Source organism: Dermacentor albipictus, chromosome 1 (genome assembly GCF_038994185.2).
Source record: "Dermacentor albipictus isolate Rhodes 1998 colony chromosome 1, USDA_Dalb.pri_finalv2, whole genome shotgun sequence".
Lineage (NCBI taxonomy): Eukaryota > Metazoa > Arthropoda > Arachnida > Ixodida > Ixodidae > Dermacentor > Dermacentor albipictus.
This window is the reverse complement of record NC_091821.1, coordinates 507,255,161-507,279,100: the sequence shown is the minus strand read 5'-3', so window position 1 is coordinate 507,279,100 and position 23,940 is coordinate 507,255,161. Positions and strand designations below refer to the sequence as shown.

The window sequence follows — 23,940 nt, the reverse complement described above, 5'->3', positions numbered from 1 at the left end:
TACACGAAATTGTAGGAAACTGGCGCGTCAGGGCAATTTGTATTCATATCGGGAGGCTCATGTCAGCGATCGCCGCGACCTCTTCCAAGGCCTAATGAAAATGTTGCTGATTTGACTTCGCAGAAATGCGCAATAATAGTCCGTAGGTAATTGTAATTTCGATGTTTTTTTAACATTTCTTATCAAATTATTGAAATAGGTTCAATGACTGATGTACGTATACGTACCGGATGGGGCATCAAAAAAAGTTCCGGTGCGTTGCGGTTCCGTTTTTTGTTTCAACCAATCATCGTTTTAACCAAGTTATAATGCTATAAACGTATTGCAGTGAAAAGAAGTCAGCTTGTTCTGTCTAGTTTCACAATGGCAGAACCATATTATGCCGTATGACACCAAAAACATCTCCACGCCCCAGTGAGGGCTCCCCACCGTGTAACAAAACTCATCTCGAAGGCTCTGCATTTGCAGACTGCAAGCATTTGTTTAAAGCGAAAAACATCATGGAGGCCATATTTTATTGTAAATAGAGCACGGTTTGCTTCAAATGCAAATCTCACAGGCCACGTTTTTTTTTTTTTGCATTATGCAGGCGCCGAAAGCAATCACAATAGATAAAAATTCAAGAAAAGTAAGTCATGGCCGTCATATTTTAATATGCCAGCCGCGATAAAAAGGCAATGTGTTTTTGGGTACTACGCCGTTTCTACAGGCGAGGAAAATGAATTGCAGGAGCCGGAAACGCGCACATTTGTTAATTTCGTGCTTTAATCTCAGATGCAGATGTTTGTTGCGCATGTTCTATTTTATTTAAAATGTTGGTTAAAGTAAGACGTGCTAACTACCAGATAGATGCATAACGTGATAGGAGACTGAATGCGGCGTTGTCCACGACAAAAGCATGATCCAAGAGACCGCTTTAACTGCATTTCGAAGATTACATACATATTTCAGCCTTATGCGTGGCATACCATGCACGTCTAAAATACAAGCTTTATATAAAACTTCGCGCAGTGTAAGTCAGAAGTACTGTTTTTAGAGATGTTCTATGCACATGAAAATTTTTGTCCACAGTGCGTCTAATGAAGGAACAACATGGATGTTCAATAGACATCCAAAACATTGATGCCATTGTACGTTCCTTAGAAGTATGCAAAAGGATGCCCATAGCACATCCAATTTATTGCTGGATGTTTGGATCAATCCGGTACATCTGCTGGATGTTTGTGATAATCTGGGGTGGAGCCCGTCCTCGAGCCGAGCGAAGAAATTTTGATTAAACATGCTGCTGTAAGATCCATGCCAATGAAATTCTCGAAGTAAACGCTCTTGGAAAGCCTAACGGACGCAGAAAAACAACATCTGTGAAGTCACAGAAAGAACAGCGCACCGGACACAAAGGAGGAACCACACACACACTGCGCTAACAACTTGAAGCACTGTTCTTTCTGTGATAACGAACCAACTAGCTCGTCAGTCAATCCTTGCAAACATTCAAGCTGTTTTTTTAGGCAAGCAGCGCCAATATAGCTGCGAACGTGTGCCGCCGAAAGCTTGCTTTGTGGCAGAAGCGATGCATGAAGCAATGATGGTGCAGATTTAGGGTGTCGCTGGCATCAAGACAATGCGCTGCCGTTGAGGGAAGGAATATAATGAAAATGAACAGCTTGGTAGCTGCTCACGGAGCTGTGTCGATGCTGACGGTACCATCGTGACGAAATATGGGGCGGCGATATTGACGGCCGAGACGTTTTTTTAAAGCTTTAGTGGCCACAAACTTGCGATTTCGCCGTGGCCATGCTCGAAGGAGGCACATGACGTCACACCGCGTTCCTCGTCACACCGTGTTCTTCGTCGTTGCGTTCGCCTCCACTCGCTTCGCCAGATGCGTCGCAAGCCTGATAACATGTCGGAGGATTGAAAAGGACAGCTCGGGTGCGCCGCAACCTCAGTTGAGGCGGCAGTATGGACGGTGACAATTCTGATAAGGAGGCGTGGAATCGACATCGGAATGAGATAAAGAGGAATCGAATCGCGCAGGAAACAGACGAACAGCGCGCCGAACGACTGGCTAAACGCCGCAACATAGCTAGACAACCATTCTAAGCTGGACTTGCAGTCAAGATTAACTAAGGCTAACCATGCTATGCCTTAGCTTTCGCTACGTATATCCTGACATAGCCGAGCTAAGCCACTGCCAATTTTTTTCACCTTTCTTTTTCTTTTTCGGCGAAGCCGTTAAGAGGAAGCTTTAGCTCGGGCCTAACTCCGATGACGTGGCCTATTCAAATAGATTTAAAACAACGCAGAAACGCTTTTCTGAGATAATCCCTGGACCAATTTTCACGAAATTTGTTGGATTTGAGAGAAAATTAAATTATAGCGACTGTTAGAAGTGGAATTTCTATTAGGGCCTGTATTTGGTCAAAGAATTAATTCGAAAGTGTGAAACAAATAGAAGCACAAAGTTTACAAATAGATAGCTCAGCATGAACAGCAGCTATCGTGGTTCTGTAAACGGCATCCATTAGATCATTCCTCATCATCATCAGCTCGTTTTATGTCCACTGCGGGACGAAGGCATCTCTCTGCGGTCCCTAATTACCCCAGTCCTGCGCCAAACGATTCCAACTAGCTCCTGCGAATTTCCTAATTTCATCGCTCCACCTTGTCTTCTGCCGTCCTAGACTGCGTTTCCCTTCTCCTGGTACCCATTCTGTTACCCTAATTGTCCAAGGGTTATCTAAATGGCGCATTACATGACCTGCCCAACTTCATTATTTTTCTCCTAATCTCAATTAGAATATCGGTTATACCCGTTTGCTCTCTGATCCACAACGCTTTCTTTCTGCCTCTAAACGTTATGCCTAGCAATATTCATCCCATCGCTCTTTACGCGGTCTTTAACTTAGTCTCAAGCTTCTTTGTCAGTCTTCAAGTCACTGCCCCCCCCCCCCAGCACTGGTAAAATGCACTGATTGTACACTTTCTTTTCCTTAGATTATTCAAAGTGTACAAATTTGATATGTCGATTTATATCTTACGTGTATTCGTTACGTTGTGTACAAGGGTTCTGCAAAATCTGTATTTCCATTTTACTAAATTTTTTAGATTCATGTGTAACATATCAAATTTGTCCGCTTTATAGCACTATTGGATTCAATGCCCATAACTGTGATATCATTTTTATCGGAGAGGTACAGAGTTGTAAACTTGATAGTCTCGTTTTTTTGAAAATTTGCGATTTTTGCCAATTTCTAATAAAAAATTACGAATAAATCAAAAATTCGAAACCAACAGTCACTAGAGGTTCAGTTTTTCTTTTAAGTGCAACAAACCTCGTGAAATTTTCTGCGCACAAGAAAACATACACACGCTTTCCTACGTCCTTAATGTAAGCTACATCGTGTTTTCCTATAGGTTCGAAGGCGTAAATACTTAAAATAGAGAAATAAAGTGTGCTTTTCTCAACTTATTTTTGGCGCCGCTAGGTGGCGTCACGTCGCAGAAGCGTGCGTCTTCTAGACGGCTAGAAACTCGTTCCATTAAGGCCGACCCACACGACGGACCAAGTGCGCGAGCCACTCGGTCACGTGATGTGACGTCACGGCCCGGCGCACAGCACATCCACACGGCAGACCGCCCTCGCAGACGGCAGAGCAGGCCAACCAGCTACACTCTCTGCCAGAGTGTTATCATTGTTATCATTCCGGCTCGACTCCCACAAAGGCGGGAACTGCTCAACGAGGTATACAAAATGAAAAAAACCTCCTCGTCACTCCAAGAGGACACGGTACTTAAAAAATATATCTGCTGCACGCACGTGTGGGCGAAACGGCGGACATGAAACGACTGGCTTGACTGGCTTTTGCTTAGCCGAAAACTAGATTGAATTTGGCTGAAGACACTCTGTTGCCGGACAACATTCGTTGGCTACGCCAAAATCGCTGCAGTTTGCATGCGGTCTGCCGCCAAAACGTAAGCGGGAAAAGCCTCGGCGATTTGTTGGACCGCGAGGGCCGTGGTCTTGCGCGGGCCAGCGGCGGTACGCACGAACTGGTGACGTCCTATCACGTGATCCGTGGACCGCGGTCCAAAAGATCAACTTGGTCCGCCGTGTGGATCGGCCTTTATACGGCCTCGAAGCTGCCTCGGCTGTCTAGTTAGCTGTCTATGTAGACTGTCTCCGATGCTTGTCAGAATTGGAACACACCCATATACCGCCATTCCCATGACGGCAAAGGGCCCCTTAGGAAACTCCCATAGGCGGTGGCGCCAGATTTGCCTCTGGTATTATAGTGGGAAACTCTATGACGCACGCTATGCACGCACGTAGGCTTATGCGGGCTTGAATTTAATTATATATAATTATTTGTGCTGAAACAAACATTTTATTTCATTCTTCTTATTATTATTACCATTGCAATAAAATTGTTACGCTGAGCCTTTAGGTTGTTTAGAGTGCGATGCATCCCTTCTTTGCCAATGAACAGTGAAGTACAGACCCCGGCATGACGTTGACAGTAGTCCATATTGTCACAGTGACCACGTGAGGAAAGTTGCTGGCGACGTCGCCACCCATAATTTGTTATTGCTACTCTAAGCTCTTCTCAGGGCAACACTGGTCACTTTGATTCCGTACGTGTTGAATTTGCTCAGTCAGCGATTATTATCCCATGCATATTAATGTACCGTTAGACAATATAACAATCCGACCTGCATGACGCAACATGAAACGAACTCGAGGTAGACACTTTATTTTGTGCTTTTTGAGTCTGGCTTAAGACTTTTGTAACAATGTATGCGAAAAACGTCACAGGTGCACACTGTGAATAGCCGCGCACTGTCTTGTCAACTTACAATCTGCTGTGAGCAAAGCGCTTGTCACTCGATGGAGCAGATTTCTCGGTGTTATCGTCCTCGTCATAGGGACGCTGCAGATAATTCTTGATCTCCTCGAACATATTCCTGTAGTCTCTGGCATCTAGCCTAGCAGACAGTTCAACCTTGTCCCCTGCATAGAGCCTGCGATGCCAAAGGACGAGGTTCCACAGCGCCCGTTGGCCCATCGTGCGCTCCCAGTTGTTGTAGTTGTGCGCGAACGTGCAGCTGCCTTTGTAGATGCAGCTCGTCTTGGCCGGATCCCACTCGAACATCGCCTGGGTGTTGACGTGCCCGAGGCGCAGAAGCGCCGCCAGGCGACCAGAGAAATGCACGTCGTCCTGCAGACAGAAGCCCATCGCAGGAGTTGAGGGACGGACCGCCGCGCAGGACGTGTCATGAGTTGGCGGTGGAAATGTGACTATCGTTTATGTTGATGTTTTCTAGCATGTTGTCCGCGACTTAATTAAGAATTATCATTGTTTCTGGCACGGAAAGTTACAAAAATGCAGAAAGCCACCCAAACTGGTGATGAAACCTTGATGCTGCAGATGCGTGCAGTAAAAGAATTGTTGTACGTGTAGCATACTTGTCTTTATTTATTTAGTTACGTACTCTCAAGGCCCGAGGGCATTGCAGAGATGAGTGGTGAGTACACATGTAGTCGTTGGCAATCTTCTTGAAGTCAGTGGTGTTCCAGAAGGCAGCGATGGAGGCCGACTTTCCATTATGTAGGCATTAGCGCTTTCTGCTATGCGTATTACGGAATGAAAAAAAAAAGGTCACCCTAACCAGCGGCGCTGCCTTCACGGCAACGAGTGGAGTGGCAGAGCCACTCCCCTTCCCGACGGCCCTTCACGATCCTTACTTCCCCACGGGGCACGTGAGTGCTTTTGTACGAGCGCGAGCTTGCGAAAGAGTTCAGTGCCTCCTCCCTGGGAGGCAGAAAATGCCATCGACTAAATGGGCCGGAAATGGGTGCCAGCACTGGGTACGATGAAAGCACTACTGGCATATCCCACCACTTGCTACCATCGATGCGACGAGGAATGAGGTCGTCGATAGGTCGCTGCTGCCTATGCTAGACGCGTCTGCTAAGCGCACTTTTGTGCCTTGGGCGAGCTGCCGTTGTCTAAGCATCTTAAAAGAAAGACTTGGAAGCACGGCGTTGCGATCTGTCTCGTGCGGGTCGGACCGCGCTTCGCGGCTGCTTATTCCCACCAGTGCGGGCGTATAATCGCTATCGCGCTCACCTGTTCATGTCTCCAGTACGTCTTTAGCGTACGACTACATCCTCCCTGCAGATCGAAAAATTTCTACAAAAATTCCTTCCTGGAGTTCTCTGCGTTAACACTGTATGATTTGACACTCCGAGCAGGAAGTTTTACGCTGCAATGAAAAAACGGGTACCATAAAAATCGGTTGTCAATTCCTTCAACTATTTCAAGCGAAATGCATTCCTTTTAAAGAAAGAAATTATATTATTAAAAACTCTTTAGAAACACTTGAAAATGAGCCACTCAATCAAACGAAAAGAATTGGTAGAGATTACGATTTCACGTTGCCAATAAATGTGACGGCAAGACTAGAATGATTCTCACATGGTACTCTGCTACACGGTTATTGTTCATTGAAGACAGAGCAAAATCCACGCTTATGCTGATTTTGAGGACATTGTTTCAGTGTCTGCGACATCTAGAACGTCTACGTGCAACATGTGCATGCCCGCGTCCCTCTCGACACGACTACCATTGTGCTGCAGCGCCGCTTACGCGGCGGCAGGGAGGAAAGTTCCGCATTATTCTTGAGCTCGCCGCAGCTGTTGGTCACGCGGGAGGCCGGCGGGTGATGAGTGACGGGTTGCCACGGTGAGCAAGCAGAGTGGTTTGGAGGATGGGGCGGCGTAGGAATGAACCGAGAGGTAGCTGAATATGTGATTGACAGACTGAAACCCCCGGGCCAAAGTCTTAAACGCTAGATCGATCTTTGAGTTGGACCAGTGTTCACGTGTAGCTTTCGCGTGTTCGCGTGTTCGCGGTTAGATTTCGGTTCATCGTGGCAGGCTTGCAAGACCTCATGACGGAGGCACGTTGGGACGACAAGTAGGAGGTTGCTTCCGCTTGCAGAGATGTTCTTGTAGAGAACATCATTACGGAAGCAGAATGATGGCAAGCTTCTTGCAAATGTTTTGGGCGCGTTTGTAAGTCGGTCTTTTAAAATATCAATAAACGGAATCAGTTCACTGTCTTCCCGCTGCTTACAAGCAATCGTGGCCGTGTCTAGAACACCTATAAAAGCCATGTCTTCGTCATCTTCTGTGATTTCCTGCTCAATCGGTGACCTTGAAAGGTAGTCGGCGTCGGAGCGCTTTCGTCCAGACTTGTACATCATTTTCATATCGAATTTTTGAAGCCTTAGGCTCCAACGCGCTAGTCGACCGGGCGGATCCTTCAAGTTCGTCAGCCAGCAAAGTGAGTGATGATCGCTGACAACACTGAAGCAACTGCCATAGAGATATGGGCAAAAATTCATAGCTGCCCGTACCACCGCAAGACATTTCTTTTCTGTGGTTCACTAATTAGACTCTGCTTGCGTATGCAATGAATCTCTCGGCTGAGCCTTGCCACTGCACGAGCGCAGCGCCTAGACCTACGTTGCTAGCGTTAATATGAATCATGGTAGGAGCGTCCTTGTCAAAGTGAGCCAGTACAGGAGGTGTTTGTAGCAGCTATCTGAAATCATTAAACGCTGCTTATTCTTCTTCGCCCCATACGAAGGCAAGTTCTTCTCATCTAAGGCGCGTTAACGGTGAAGCTATATGTGAAAAATTGGCTAGAAATCTTCGGTAATACGAACACAGACCTAGGAAACGTCTCACGGCCTTCTTGCCCGTTTGCGTTGGAAACTTTGCAACGGCCGTGATATTATTTGTCGGGGTCAGGGGGCACGCCTTGATGACTCACAACATGACCTAAGAACTGGAGTTCCTCGAAACGAAAGTGACACTTTTCTGCTTTCAGTGTGAAGCCGGCGGACCGTATCCTTTGCAGAACCGCCAGCAGCCGTCTCAGGTGTCCCTCGAACGTTTCCGAAAAAACTATGACGTGAAGGCATGTCTGCCACTTCAGGCCTGACAGAACTATATCCATGAGACGCAAAAAGTTGCTGGGACTGAGCATAAACCTAAAGCCAGGACCTTGAATTCGTAAAGGCCATCAGGCGTTACGAAAGCAGTCTTTTCACTGTCTCTCTCGTCAACCTCGATTTGCCGATAGCCACTTTTGAGGCCCATCGACGAGAAGTAGCGGGCATGCCTGAGCCTGTAGAGAGAATCATCGATACGCGGTAATGGGTGTACGTCTTTCTTTGTCACCCGGTTCAGCTTACAGTAGTCGGCACAAAAACGTAGATTGCCGTCTTTCTTTTTGACCATCACTACCGGCGATGCCTACGGGCTTTTTGATGGTTGGATAACGTCGTCGTCGAGCATCTTCTTTACTTTCTTTTATTGCGACAGCGTGCCTTCTGGCATAAAGAATTATTTACACGTGTAGATACATGCCGGATTCTCGGAGGAAGTCCAGCAGTGTCGGGGGGTGGGTCTCCAAAATCCAACTGTCTACATCTGGTGGCCAACCTGAGGGTGGTCCACATCGAAGCAGGCGTTTCTGGCGGAGGACGTGTAGAGAGGGGCAAGTCCAGAGGAGGTGCCCAGCGTCCACCTCGGAGACAGGAGTGGGACAGAAGGGGCATGAATTGCTAACGAAGGCATGGTACTGTGCCGACTACGACCAGGTTACCGCAGGGGTAAGGGCCACACGGAGGCGTAACCTTCGTAGCAAGACCTCTTCCCCGCGCGCTATGCCGCCAGGGAGGTCGGTGCCACACAGTGGGAGAAGTGCTCGCATGGCGCGCTGAAGCTGTTCTTTTTCTGTGAAGACCCTTGTCTCCGGAGAGATGGGGGCTGATTGAAGTGAACGAGAAGTTTTGTTATGACTTGCTGCATCCACAAAGGCTTGTGTGGGATGTGCATTGTGACGTATCCATTTACACGTACTGTAACGGGTAATTGCTCAACTGTGTCTTGAATATCCTGTACCAAAAAAGCGGAATTCAGAACACGCCGCAGACAATGGATGGCAGCTGAGGAATCGCTGAAGATGTCAAGGTGCCCACTAGACGGCAAAAGGAGCGGACAGTGGATGGATATTGCGTCCCGGATTGCCAAGAGCTCCGCCATGTCGACGGCCAGGCAGGAGAGCAAGCATACCAGCAGGTTGCTATTTCTGCCAATATTTCCGGACAAGCGATAGCCGAAATTACGTGATCATCACTCACACTAGCGTCGACATACGCTACATGTCTGTGGGAAGAGCTCGCGCCCGTAGTTGATGAGCTTTTTGCTAATACGCTGGACTCACTAAGGTGGCCAACAGATCGTGTGTTTATGCGAGTCAGAGGCCGATTGTCCGTAACTTGCCGATAAAGCCACGGTGGTCGTGGCGGCCAGGAATCGCGGGGCATCACCATATCCCATATACTTCTCAAGAGCTGCGGCTTCAGAGATATCATGGCAATTTGCGGAACAAGCTTGGCGACACTGGTGAACCAGTCCGTGTAGCGTATTTAATTGCCTTTCGGCCTGCAGCACGTGAATGGGCGTAATTTCTGGGAGGCCCGTAATAACATGCATGGCTGCTCGATTGATAGATTCCATGTGGTCCCACTTTGCGCGTGTCATGTGGTGAAACTGGGCTTGGTATATCAACCTTGGCTGTAACACAGTACGTATGAGGAGGCGGGTGATGGTGGTTGTGGCACCACCTGACGTTTTAGAAATCCTGCGGATGAGTTGCAGCATTTGGGATACCTTCTGACGTGCTGTGTGAATCCAGGGGCCAGTGGAGCCGGAATCGTACCGGTCCAGGCGGAGGACTCGGAGTGAGCTAACGACTGGAATTCCGCTTCCGTGCAAAAAAAAAGAAAAAAAAAGACGGCAGGGGTGGTGTTAAACGCACGGCGAATATAAGTAGAGCCGTCTTTTGAGGCGACAACGTGGGTCCTACAAAAGACCACCTTTGATCTGTAAATGTAGGAGCGAGCTGTAACCTTGTGGCCTGAATTTGGAGAGAGGGGTGGACGGTCCAGACTGTGATGTCATTCGCATAAATGAGCGCGTGCAGGTCAGCAATGTCGCCCAATTGTCATTCCAATGGTAGGAGGCTAATGTAGCGAAGTATGGGGGCCAGCATTGACTGTTGCGGACACCGCGATGTGGCCGAAAGGATCCCACATTGTCTTTGTTGATGCGGGTGGCGAATTCACGAGATGCAAGAAAGGTGTGAATAAACTTGCATATTTGGGCGGGTAAGTGCATCCAGCGTAGCACTTCAACGAGGAAAGCATGGATGACCTGGTCGTATGCCTTGTGCACATCCATGCCGAGAATGGTCCTCACTCGGGTCGATCGACCACCAATCAAAACCATAGAGGATAAGTGACCTAGGCCATCATCTGCACCAAGGTGGGGGCGAAAGCCAACTTGCGACGAATGACCCCAGCGATGCACGTCTAGCCACCACTGGAGACGGTTAGTCACCATGCATTCCAACAATTTCCATAATGTACACATAAGAGAAATTGGTCGAAGATTTGATATGTTTTCATGAGGTTTGCCGGGCTTTGGGATGGCGATTATATTTACTTGCAGCCAGCGCTCCGGTACTTCTGGCAGTCATGCAGCGTTTAATGCGCTGAGAACAGCTTCCAAGGGGGCTCCTTCTAGGTTCTTAAACGCCTCATATGCCACGCCGCAAGGACCCGGGGCAATTTTCGATTTGGCTTGGTCTATTGCAGTGAGAAATTCAGCCACCGTGGACGGAGACTGCATCCCGGAGATAACATGAGCTGATGGGAGTGCCCCTGCATTCGGCGGAAGCGCAATTGCGGAGGAGACCACAGGCGATTGCGTATCATAACCGGGAACTAATACCTGCGCCATGCCAAATGCAAGGACCTCTGGGGTTTGGCCGGACGCGAGGCACGCGCTGGAACCCGGGTCAGGAGAGCGTCCACTAACTTCCATTGCTCGGAACGTTCTCCAAATTCAGGTGGTGCTCCTTGTTGGACCTAGCGAGGAACACCACGCCAACCAGCGCCGACGTGAGAGGCGGCGTTCGTGACGTCTAGCTGCGGCTGTCAGCTGGCGTTGGCGGTGGCGATAGAGTTGAGCCTCCACGGAATCTGGGTGTCGGCTGGCATGAACCTCTGCCTGGCGACGCTGTGCCCAAAGCTGTAGGAGTGGAAGACCTGGTGCCGGACGAAATTCCTCGACCGATGACGTTAAAGTGGCGGTTTTGACCTCCATTTGTAGCATTGGGATGGGGATGCATAGAGGGTCGAGAGCATCCCTTGCTAACGAAGCCCCCACGAAACGTGTCCCAGTCGATCACCCTATATTGGCGACGGAGGCGGTCGGTTTTCTGAGGGGCTAGGCCGAGCTGAATGGGATGATGATCACTCCTCCAGCAGTCCGGTTCCTGATGCCACATAAAGTTCTGATGGCCCAACCACTAGGCAAGGTCCGGTGAATATGGTGAATTCGTGGGTGGGTGCAGCGTCGTGTAGGCATGGATACGTCATTAATCGGACTAAAGTTGTTCTGGGTGAGAATATCAAGAATGAGACGTCCACGTTCACTGGACACAGAGTACCCCCACTCACGGTGAGGAGCACTGAAATCACAGGAGATGAGAATAGGACAGCCAGAATGATGCCGACGAAGCCAGGTAATCCACCCTAGACGAAGACGGGGTGCTTGTCCCGAATGGGGACGCACATAACACGACACAAGCACAATCGCACACTGAGAGAGTCAAGCACGCACGGCGATCTGGGATGGAAGGTTTTGCGTAGCTATTAAACCCCGAGATGCGAGGAAGAGAGTTCTGCTCCTGTAGGAGTAACGCCCAAGCTCGAAGTGAGCCCAAGTGAATGCGTTCTCGGAGCTCACCAACCTTGTTAGCAAGGGCCCGACGATTCCATTGGAATTACAGATGAAGGTGGGTTAGAGGCCATTGTGGCAGCCATCATAATAAGTGCTCTACAAGAGTGGCAGTTAGGGCCTGTAACTGTTGAACGACATAACGCAGAAGCGATGCCGGGTCGGAGGCAAGTTTAGGCACAGGTTCACGCATAGATGTAATGCCTGATGCCGGCACTGGTGGAGGACATTTATGAGGCGTTTGCGCCGCCGATGACCTATTTGTTGTCGACTAAGTGTTCGCAGTGACAAGGCGGTTGAGGCAATAGTTGAGTTTAGATGATTCCGTTGGCAGTCTTTCGATGCTGCGATTGATGCCATCGAATTCCTTTTGAAGTTCCTCCTGGGCCGTTGTTGTAGACGTACGGTGTCTGTGACGAGTGCGGCTAGTGACATCGCTGCAGGTTGCTTGAGGAGTAGGTACCCTCTTAGATGATGAAGGGTCATCGTCCTGGAAGGCTTCATCTTTTTCTGTTAGTGTAGCGAAGCGGTTGGATGACACCAACAGGTCCTGGGTATGTGGAGTAGGGCGAAAAGTGCGAACGCCGCGTTTACTTTTCTGAGCCTTACGCTTGGTTAGGCAAGCGCGATTCATCATTGAATGGCCATTGGATTTGCATAAACCACATTGGAAGGCTTGGGAGGTGTTTGGCTCATTTGTTTGCACCAGAGCCGGGTTAGGGCACGATGCACGCATGTGTCCTTGTTGTAGGCACTGGTAAAAGTATACTACGCTTGGGCGGTATGAATGAGGTCGAAGAACGCACCCATTGTAGATAAAGCGTTTGGGTGGGGTAGTGGGTCCTGAAACTGTTACCAAGCATGTGCGACCACGTCCTAGGTAACGGGCTAGCAGCACATGATGAATGTCACAAGTCAAAGTATCACGTAGGGTTTCCGGCGATTCGTCGGGATGGACCACGTACCGAGAGATGTCCATGCCAAAGAGCAGGTATGCTTGAACGGGCAAGACAACCATTAGGAAGGGTGATTGCTGCCAATGTGCACAGGGCACACACTTCCTCTAAGGACGGCACCCACACGGACACCGTGTTGGAGGCCCGGTGATATGTGTAGCCTGAGAAGCCCGTCGCGGTGACGCAGGAAGCGAGCGTCTTCTGAAGGGTCGTCGCAGGGATCTCTTCTATGTTGTAGCCTTCCCTTGGACGGATGGCAACTTTATACGACCCAAGGGGGCTGTCAGATGGGCGTACCGGAAGAGCGTCTGGATTGAGCAGACACGGACGCTTTTGGACAGGAGCAACTGATGAGGCAAGCGCGGGAGACGCGCCCGGGGATGCAGCGTTGCACGGAGACGCCGGTGTTCGCGGGTCGTCTACCTCGTCTTCCATCGTCTCTTCGTTGGTGGCGGTTACCGACTCAGCAGCAGGAATAGCCGCCTTAATATTCATAGCTAACTGCTGCCGCAGCCGCTCTTTCTTGCGTGGCGTTATTGCACCTTGGCGGTATAGCTGTCCAGGCGATGAGGCGGGTAAGCCTAAAGCATTCTGACTCATTTTAGGCGACGCTGTCTTGCCTCCGGGAGCATCCCGGGGACCGTCGATGGCTTGGTTGGGTGCCACAGGCGGACTGGCTAGGGTGTCTAGATAGTGAAGGTGTGATGACCGCGGCGCCCTTCCCATAGAGAGGGGTGATCCCCTTGCGCGTGACTGCCGCTAGGGCAATACAGAGCGCTGCGGCCCGGGGCGCCGTGTGCATTTCCGCGGAGACTGCGCAGAGAAGGCAGCGAGTCCGGCTAGACAGCGCCTGGGCGCCGGATGTTCACGGTGTGTTTTGCTGCAGATTGTTGCGTGTGCTGCTTATTTATAACTGCTGTGGGCTGACGAAGATGCCTTCAACTTCAAAGAAAAATACTCAGAGGTGGTGCTTCGTGCCAGGGTGCGATTCCGGTTATAAATCTTGTTCGGAAAAAGTGTCCCTTTTCCGTGCGCCGACTTGCCAAGAACTGTTTTTGAAGTGGGCGCATGCCATTCCAAGGGCCGACAAACCGCTACGTGTTTCAATACATTCCCCAAAGGCCCTCCTGAAGTAGTTAACCAAAAAGGTCGGCTTCAGATACCTGATGACGTCGCACCTGAGCCAAGACTGCCTTGGGCGCTCGTTTGGGATAGTACGGCAGGCAAGTGGTGCACATGATCACCCCACCCCGGCTCAGTTCATCCTTGTCATCAGGTACTTGTATATCTTTGGCTGTAAAAATAATTTTGCTGAACAGCTTCCTGTAATTTCAACATTTGCAGGTGCTTGAGCTTTTACAGTCTTGCAAAGAGCCCTAGAGGTGGAAGAGTGTCGCCAGGACTTCTGGACTCCCTTCTTTCTGCGGAAGAGGCACTCCTGGAAAATCAGAAACAAGATATGATGTATTACCCATGGAGGCTGTTGAAGTGGCCGTGGACCATGTGGACTATGTTGAAAAACAAAGCGATGCTCGCTTGGTATACTACATTGCAGGCTAAGTGGCCAGGAAGCGTGTGCTCTCAACTAGCTGTGCAGCATGCAGGGATGCCTGCCTTGTGCCGAGGGACTGTGTCCCAAAAGAACTCCCAGCTGATGCCTCCAAAGAGTGGGACTTGGGTGGGCTTCTCTATCCGTCGGAGTCATTGTATCGTCTGATTCAAGCTCTTGAAAGCAGGCTAACACATGAATTTAGCAGAAAGCGTCTGCATTCTAGAGCTGCCTTCAGCATACTCAAGAAAGCGAGTACAAATGTGCCACAAATTGGTTGTGTGGAGCATTGCCTGGCACTTACAGAATCGGTGGTCAGGTTTTTCTGCCTTACCAGAATCCACTTTCATTTGAAGAGCCTCAACCAGGAAATGGATGAGAAAAAAGGCAAAAGAACGAAGCCTTGCCTGATGTGAAACAAGCAGCAGAATTGGAAGTACATTCTGCTGTATGCAATAAAGTTTGCTCGTCCAGAAACATGTTGCTTTTGTTTATCTGGTTTTTGAATTGCAGTGAGAATGAAATGACTCCAGGACGTTGCACTACAAGGTATGTAATGGTTTAATGCTGATTTGGCAGGTGTAAACGAACTTAAACGCTTTCGTACGTAATAACGCCCACAACTAAAAAAAAAAAAACGGGTGGCGAAAATGAACATTCCGGGGGATCCTAGCAGTTATCGCGTTGACCTCGGAGAAGAATACGATTGCATATAAATCGCGCAAACAGCATTCTACGATAGATAAGCTCCCCGCTGATTTGGTGGCTTTAATAAGTAATTTCTAAGATGCGTGCTCGCTTTCTGCCAGCAGAAAACTCGGTTGTGTTACCCCGTATTCGAAAACCGCATGATAACCGTAGCGCAATACCATCTTTGCGATGTCTAAGGGACTGCAGTATCAGCTAAAATTTCTAAAGCTCAGTCAAATGCGTTTCCACTACAGCATTCCCTCTAAATACGCAGCGGACGGCCGCGCGTGCTGACGGCGCCCCTGACAGCAGCGCCGCCCCGCGGCATTCACGCGAACGGGGGTCAGGTTTTCCTGGCCGGTCATCACACCTCCCCTATCTAGACACCATAGACTGGCTACGAGGTGCAGCCAAAGGTGGCGGAATTTCACAGTTCCAAGGGAAAAAACACTTCAAACGCCGGAGCTGCACGAACGTATCATTTTGAAAAAAGGATATGTAGTTGGGAAAGAGAACAAGGAGTGCAAAATGGCCAGTCCAAATTTTGAACGCTCAAGAAATAACAAATATTGTCACTAGAGTTGAGGAAGAACTTGGCAAATGGCCAAGTAACGAGTGGGAATATAGTGAGCTTCTAAGTGTAATAACGACGAAAATACGAAAAGAGAAACAAATGTTCGTTAGAAAGGAAAAAAGAAACCGAAATGTTGGTGGAACAAGGAGATACGAGAAGCGATCGCTGAACGACAGAAAGTATCCGGAGAGTACAGGCAGGCAAAGAAAGCGCAGTTGACGCAGGATGAAGGAGCCAGTAAATGGGAAATGCACCGGGAAAAAGGTATATGGTTCAAATACTGGTTCAAGCAAAAATAAAAGGTGAAAGTGAACGTTGGTTGTCAGAAATATGTGAGAAAAAGAAGGCCGCACCTAGAATATTTTGGAACCACATAAAATTATTAGGCAGGAAGTCAACAACAATACAACGACATATCCTATAGAAACTAAAAAGGGAAGCGGCATTAAATTACATTCGAAAAATACTAGCCGAATCTTTTCAAGGCAATGAGGAGGTTGTACTTGAAGAAAAAAAAAGAGCATGAAAGAGAACCAGATGGAAAAGGAGCTGGTGCTGAGAAATTTCAACTGGAGGAAAGCCGAAGAGAAAGTGCTTAAGCGCACAGCCACAGGGCTAGACGAGGTTCACGTTAGGCTGATTAATGAACTAGGAACAAAAGGCAAGGAAGCTGTGGTGAAAGCAGTTGAAAAAACTTTAAAAGATAGACTAAGGCCAGACAGTTGACGACAAAGTAGAATTAATTTAACTTGTGCAGGTAAGGAGGAGAAAGATAGAATTCACTCCGATAGACCGTTGACCGTTACATCGCTAATATACAGGCTAGCAAAGCAAGGCAATCGAATTAAAGCTGCAAGCATGGGCAGAGAATAATGGTATTTTGGAAAAACTTCAGCATGGCTTCAGAATAGGTAGGTGTTTGGACCATAACTTATTTGTTCTTACTCAGTGTATTGAAATATCAAGAGTAGAAAGCAGAGCGTTATATGTGGCATTTTTAGACATTACAGGCGCGTATGACAACGTAGACTGCAACATTTTGTGGGATATTCTGAAAGTGGAAGGCTTAGGTGACGATTGACTGCAGCTTTTGAGAGAGATTTACCTAGAAAATACCGTTCGCGTTGAATAGAAAGGGATGAAGAGCGAGGAGTAAGAAGAAATCAACCAGGGACTGAGGCAGGGGCGCCCTTTATCCCCACAGCTGTTTATGGTGTACATGGTTGGGACAGAGAGGGCGCTAGGAGGAAGTAATATTGGGTTTTATCTCCCTTACGAACAGGCGGGTACAGTAGTAGAGCAGCAGCTTCCAGGTTCCTTTAAGGCGGACGACGTTGTGTTGCTAGCTAACAAGCAAAGTGATATGCAACGTCCGGCTAATATCTGTGGAGAGGAGGGTGAGAATTTAGGTTTGAAGTTTAGTGTTAAAAAATCATTTGTTATGGTATTCAATGAAAACAGTGAACAGACAGTGGCAATACAGGGCCGGGAAATACCTCGTATATAAGAATATAAATGCCTTGGTATATGAATAAATGAAGGCAATAGATATATGGAAACACAGGAAAAAACGATAAAAGTAAAGCGGAAGAGAATTGCGGCAGTAATGAAGCACAGAGCGCTATGGGTACACAATAGGTACGAGGTTCTCCGGGGCATGTGGAAAGGTGGAATGATTCCAGGACTTACCTTTAGAAATGCTGTTATTTGCTTGAAATCAGGGGTACAAGCAGGACTCGGTGGGAACCAAAGGTCAGTGGGTCGCCTCGCATTGGGCGCCCACGGGAAGACTACAAATGAAGCTGTGCAGGGTGATATGGGCTGGACTAGTTTTGACGTGAGGGAAGTTCGCAGTAAAATTGAATATGAAGAACGACTGAGGAATATGGAAGAAAGTAAATGGGCTTGGAGGGTGTTGAGGTATCTGTACAAGAAAAACATTGATTCACAGTGGAGAAAAAGAACTAGGAAGCTTACCAGCAAGAATGCGACTGTAGGGTAAGCAATACATCAAGAAAGAACGTCAAGTGGAAAGTCACAGAGGCTGAAATAATCTCATAGGTGGCGGCAATAGAAAATAAATCTGCCACGAGTCCACGAAACCTGCCACGAGTTTTGCCACTTAAGCAAAAACGAAATCAGGAAAGAAGCAATTTATGATAACTCCAAGGGAAGCTCACTACTTTTTGAAGCGACATCAGGAGGCCTTAGAACACCCACCGATAAAGGAAGATATAAGAAGGAAGAAGCAGCACGTCCTTGCTGCGGTAAAGCTAGCGAAATGATGCAGCAGATTTTATTACAATGTGAAGACATCTGGCCAGCGGATGATTTAGGCACCACTGGCCTCCTTGAAACCCTTGGGTTTAGCCAAACCAGGGGGAAAGTGTGTCCACAGTAGAGATTAGTAAGAAGCGATTGGAAGATTGGTGGAAGAAAAGTAGGGAAACGACACAAAAATGGAGACGTACAAAAGCAAAGTTCACAATAGGGGGTCAAGAAATTTCGTTGTGGGAGTTCACGGTGTTTTTTTTTTGTTTTAACCTATGTAAGACATTAAACAGTATAATAGCAAGAGCTTGGTGGCGCAACCCACCACCCCGTTCCAAAGGGGACGCTAATAACCAGTGGCGTAGCAACAGGGGGGGCCGGGGGGCCGTGGGCCCCGGGTGCAAGGGGCCAGTGTGGGGGGGGGGGGGTGTCATACACGTTTGAAGACACTCCTCTTTCCCCCGGCTACACCCGGGAGGGGAGGGGGGTGACAGAAGACCTATGGGCCCCGGGTGCCAGACGACCTAGCTACGCCACTGCTCATAACATCTATCCATCCATTCGACGCCAATTCACAGTGGAGGAAAACAACTAGGAAGCTTACTAGCAAGTATGCGGCCTGTAGGGTGAGCAATACAGCAACAAAGAACGTCAAGCGGAAAGTCAGAGAGGTTGAAATATTCTCATGGGTGGCGACGATTGAAAAGAAACCTGCTATCACTAACTACTTAAAGGGACCCTGAAACGATTTTGTACAAACGTACCGAGTCGTTAGAGCATGTCCTTGTGGTTATTAAGTGACGCATCTAAATGCTCCGCTTAAAGCGTGTAATTTATTATTAGGTTTTAGAAATGTATATCACTGCCGATCGCAGCACATCGCTCGACTGAATTTTAAGCCACCCCTACCCATTTTACGTCATTTACCCCTATGACGTTACTAGGGCGACCTATCCGATTGGCTGCCCAGGGCGCGTGATGAGTAATTTTCCCAACTTTAGGGTGAACAAATGTTGTTCGTAACAGTTGGAATGTTAGTTAATTTGTTTTTATAAAAAATGTAACAGATAGCGAATGCACAAGAACAATTTCTCACTGCTCTTAAGCACTTCCGGCACACAGCAAGCGTCGTCTACTTGTGTTACAAAGTGATCCATTTTGACGTGAGCTCCGCGGTCAGAGTCGGTCTCAGTCTTTTCGCCAGCACCATGATTCGACGTTATACAGACTGGCAATATTTCAAGCTGCGACATCGTGTCCCTCTGCATGGCAGCAGATGAGCGGACTGGCTGCAGCGCATCGATCATCCGCTATCCGATGGGCGCCAGGATTTGCGCTTTTGCTGCCTTCACTTTGCACCAGAGGATTGCTACCGCAATAGCGTTTCGCGAGTCCGGTATTCGGGTAAGCGCCAAAGCAAGGGGCCAGGGCCTGAGCGTTTGACCGTGCCGTTTCACGGGATGAGCAGAAGCGCAAATGTGAATGATCTGCACGGTGCAGCCACTTAGTGGCACAGAGTCCAACCACACACTCTAGAAGTAACGAAATTAATTTTTCTTTGCTGCTGGTGTAAATATTTCGCAGGAGTGTATCGTTATCAGATTGTCCTTGTAAATGTTTAAAATGTTTTAGAGTTGGTTAGAGCAATATTAGCGCTTTGTTTGGCTGGTTAAGTTCTGCGCCAACAGCTGGTTGGATTGTACAGACCAATCAGGCCGCTCACGGACGTCTACGCTAATGTTCCTTCATCAGCTTGAGGTTATGCCTCCAGCCATCCGTCGAAGCGTCCAGCTAGCCTGTGGTAACCGGAATACCAGTTACGTTCGGCGCTGAGACAGAATGCTCGCAACGCACGCTGCTACGATAGCTCTCGCTTGGGGTCGACTGCCCAGCAGCTGGCGGAGAGTTTGGAGGGGCTTCACGAGCTCGCTCCTAGAGAGCCGGAAGTCGACGACATGACGTGCCATCATGACGCAGAGCCAGTGAAGGCGGAGCTTAGCCCCGATCACACGGCGAACGAGTTGAGGGGAAAATGCATGACTATGGCGGAGGGTAACTTGTAATCGTTCCGTAGCTCCCTTATATGAGATCCTTCACACAAATTGTGGTGCGAATGATTAACTGCACCCGAGGCTTCTCCAAATTTGTCCGAACCCTTTCAGGGGCCCTTTAAGAGGTAAAAACGAAATCAGGCCAGGGGTGACCATCCGATGAATGACTGCAGATGAGCGAAAAAGGCAGCTCAGTAGAAAAGAAGGTGGGACGAGGTTGGGCTCGTCGTCTTTTGTACGCTGTTATCGCTGGTTTTCATTTGCAGTCATTTACCCACTGGCACAGCTGTCGACCTTGTTGCTTGATGAATGACCTATTAGGCACAACATTTTCCTGTTGGGATGCCGTCTCTTTCGTTCCGGTCAGCGCGGCATTCGCCGCATAACCAGTGGCCAATACAGGCCATCTGCCCGACCGCCATGAACACCATAATAAAACTATGGAACCTCCAGCACGAACAAGAGCGGAGAGTCATTTACATGCCGGTGTGATGCCAAATGGCTCACCACTTCGGTTCTACGTAGGTTCCCCTTGCGCGTACAAACGTACAACTCAAGTTGCTAAGCCATACGGGAAGGAAAACGGAGCCATTCGAAGGGACTAAAAGTGCCTCCCAGAGGCCAAAGGTGCCGCATATACCTCATGGTTTATGTTCGACATAAAGAAGCGCACGTACAAATGGGTTACAACACTGTGCGTTTAGTGACCGTTGCATGGCTCTTGTATTTGAAGCTCCAATCGCTACGCTTTTGGCTGGACGCGCACTTAAGCATAGCACCTCCTCAGGTTGTGAGCCGCCAGCGGTGGTGATGCGCTGTTTCTTGAGATCACCACGTGCGTGGCAGATTTTGGTAAGCCTTTGCTCTGTGATTCTATTTGCACGTTTAGGTTGAAGCACAAAGTTGGCAGTGGCTACCCGACCGGTAACAGTTACGCAAGGTTATCGCGCCCTCCTTGTAGCTTCCTTGGTAGTGTTATATGTTACGCGGATGTTGGGAGTATATTGACACGTGTACTTTATCGGGCGACCACTTTTCGCCACCTAACAAATGTAATCGCACAGTGCGGGACGCACCTGCATGTATCCGAAGTTTCTGGAAGTTATCGATGCTTCTATCCGGCTGTCTGTTGTCGCCGATCGTTGTGTTATCTGATTTCATTGCGTGACGCGAAGGGTGTAGAACTTTGTGGAAGGCACGCGGGTCCGAACGATTAGTCTGGAACATTCGACGACTGCTCTATAAAAGCCGACGCGCTTGACCCGCTGTATCAGATTTTCGACGACCGCCGACCGTGTTCGCCGCTATCATTGTGCTATAAGTGCAGCCTGTTTTTGTGGGCACAGGTTCGCCCAATAAAAGCTAGTTTTGTCTTTCACAGTATTTGCTGTGTTCTTCAACGTCACCACCACGTGACAATATAGAAGATTATATTTACAATATATATCCAAAATGCAACGTTTAACGTTGCAACGTTTAACGCTAGAACTTTATCTAGTGAGCCGAGTCTAGCAGTGCTATTGGAGGAATTAGAGGGCAGTAAATGGGATATAATAGGGCTCAGGTAAGTTAGGAGGACAAAAGAAGCATATGCAGTGCTAAAAAGCGGGCACGTCCTGTGCTACCGGGGCTTAGCGGAGAGAGGAGAACTAGAAGTCGGATTCCTGATTAATAAGGATATAGCTGGTAACATACAGGAATTCTATATCATTAACGAGAGGCTGGCAGTTCTTGTTGTGAAACCTAATAAGAGGTACAAATTGAAGGTCGTACAAGTCTACGCCCCTATATCCAGTCATGATGACCAGGAACACGAAAGCTTCTATGAAGACGTGGAATCGGCGGTGGGTAAAGTCAAAACAAAATACATTCTACTGATGGACGACTTCAAAGCCAGGGTAGGCAAGAAACAGGCTGGAGACAAGTCAGTGGGGGAATATGCCATAGGCTCTAGGAATAGCAGGGGAGAGTTATTAGTAGAGTTCGCAGAACAGAATAATATGCGGATAATGAATACCTTCTTCCGCAAGCGGGATAGCCGAATATGGACGCGGAGGAGCCCGAATGGCGAAACTAGAGATGAAACAGACCTCACACTCTGCGCTAATCCTGGCATCATAGAAGATGTGGACGTGCTCGGCAAGGTGCGCTGCAGTGACCACAGAATGGTCTCGAATTAGCCTAGACTTGAGGAGGGAACGGAAGAAACTGGTACATAAGAAGCCGATCAATGAGTTAGCGGTAAGAGGGAAAATAGAGGAATTCCGGATCAAGCTACAGAACAGGTATTCGGCTTTAACTCAGGAAGAGGACCTTTGTGTTGACGATATGAACGACAATCTTATGGGCATCATTAAGGAGTTTACAATAGAAGTCGCTGGTAACTCCGTTAGACAGGATACCAGTAAGCTATCGCAGGAGACGAAAGATCTGATCAAGAAACGGCAATGTATGAAAGCCTCTAATCCTACAGCTAGAATATAACTCGCAGAATTTTCTAAGTTAATCAACAAGCGTAGGACAGCTGACATAAGGAAGTATAATATGGATAGAATTGAACATGCTCTCAGGAACGGAGGAAGCCTAAAAGCAGTGAAGAAGAAACTAGGAATAGGCAAGAATCAGATGTATGCGTTAAGAGACAAAGCCGGCAATATCATTACTAATATGGATGAGATTGTTCAAGTGGCTGAGGAGTTCTATGGAGATTTATACAGTACCAGTAGAACCCACAACGATACTGGAAGAGAGAATAGTCAAGAGGAATTTGAAATCCCACTAGTAACGCTGGAAGAAGTAAAGAAAGCCTTGGGAGATATGCAAAGGGGGAAGGCAGCTGGGGAAGATCAGGTAACAGCAGATTTGTTAAAGCATGCTGGGCAGATTGTTCTAGAAAAACGGGCCACTCTGTATACGCAGTGCCTCATGACTTCGAGCGTACCGCAATCTTGGAAAAACGCTAACATAATCCTAATGCATAAGAAAGGGGATGCCAAAGACTTGAAAAATTATAGACCGATCAGCTAACTGTCCGTTGCCAACAAAGTATTTACTAAGGTAATTGCAAATAGAATCAGGAACACCTTAGACTTCCGTCAACGAAAGGACTAGGCAGGATTCCGTAAAGACTACTGAACAATAGACCATATTCACACTATCAATCAGGTGATAGAGAAATGTGCGGAATATAACCAACCCTTATATATAGCTTTCATTGATGACGAGAAAGCGTTTGATTCAGTCGAAACCTCAGCAGTCATGGAGGCATTGCGGAATCAGGGTATAGACGAGCCGTATGTAAATATACTGAACGATATCTATAGTGGCTCCACAACCACCGTAGTCCTCCATAAAGAAAGCAACAAAATCCGAATAAAGAAAGGCGTCAGGCAGGGAGATACGATCTCTCCAATGCTATTCACAGCGTGCTTCCAGGAGGTATTCAGAGACCTGTATTTGAAAGAATTGGGGATAAGAGTTAATGGAGAATACCTTAGTAACTTGCGATTCGCTGATGATATTGCCTTGCTTAGTAACTCAGGGGACCAACTGCAATGCATGCTCACTCACCTGGACAGGCAAAGCCGAAGGGTGGGTCTAAACATTAATCTGCAGAAAACTAAAGTAATGTTTAACAGTCTCGGAAGTGAACAGCAGTTTACGATAGGTAGTGAGGCACTGGAAGTGGTAAGGGAATACATCTACTTAGTACAGGTAGTGACTGCAGATCCGGATCATGAGACTGAAATAATCAGAAGAACAAGAATGGGCTGGGGTGCGTTTGGCAGGCATTCTCAGATCATGAACAGCAGGTTGCCATTATCCTTCAAGAGAAAAGTATATAACAGCTGTGTCTTACCAGTACTGATGTACGGGGCAGAAACCTGGAGGCTTACGAAAAGGGTTCTACTTAAATTGAGGACTACGCAACGAGCTATGGAAAGAAGAATGATAGGTGTAACGTTAAG

The 23,940-nt window shown here is 48.0% G+C and overlaps 2 protein-coding genes across 5 annotated transcripts in view; both read right to left on the bottom strand.

The window, feature by feature from the left end:
- LOC135907570 (uncharacterized) overlaps positions 1-23,940 on the bottom strand; it is a 136,942-nt gene that overhangs the window by 75,082 nt on the left and 37,920 nt on the right. For both annotated transcript variants that reach the window (XM_070532606.1, XM_070532607.1), the window contains exon 2: positions 6,132-6,267. The gene's annotated coding sequence lies outside the window, so the exon portion shown is untranslated. The remainder of the gene's footprint in view (positions 1-6,131; positions 6,268-23,940) is intronic.
- LOC135907569 (uncharacterized) overlaps positions 4,739-23,940 on the bottom strand; it is a 51,432-nt gene continuing 32,230 nt past the window's right edge. For all 3 annotated transcript variants that reach the window (XM_065439254.2, XM_065439251.1, XM_065439252.1), the window contains one exon: positions 4,739-5,219. In XM_065439254.2, the coding sequence (XP_065295326.1) occupies positions 4,854-5,219 (366 nt within the window). In that variant the 3' untranslated portion in view covers positions 4,739-4,853. The remainder of the gene's footprint in view (positions 5,220-23,940) is intronic.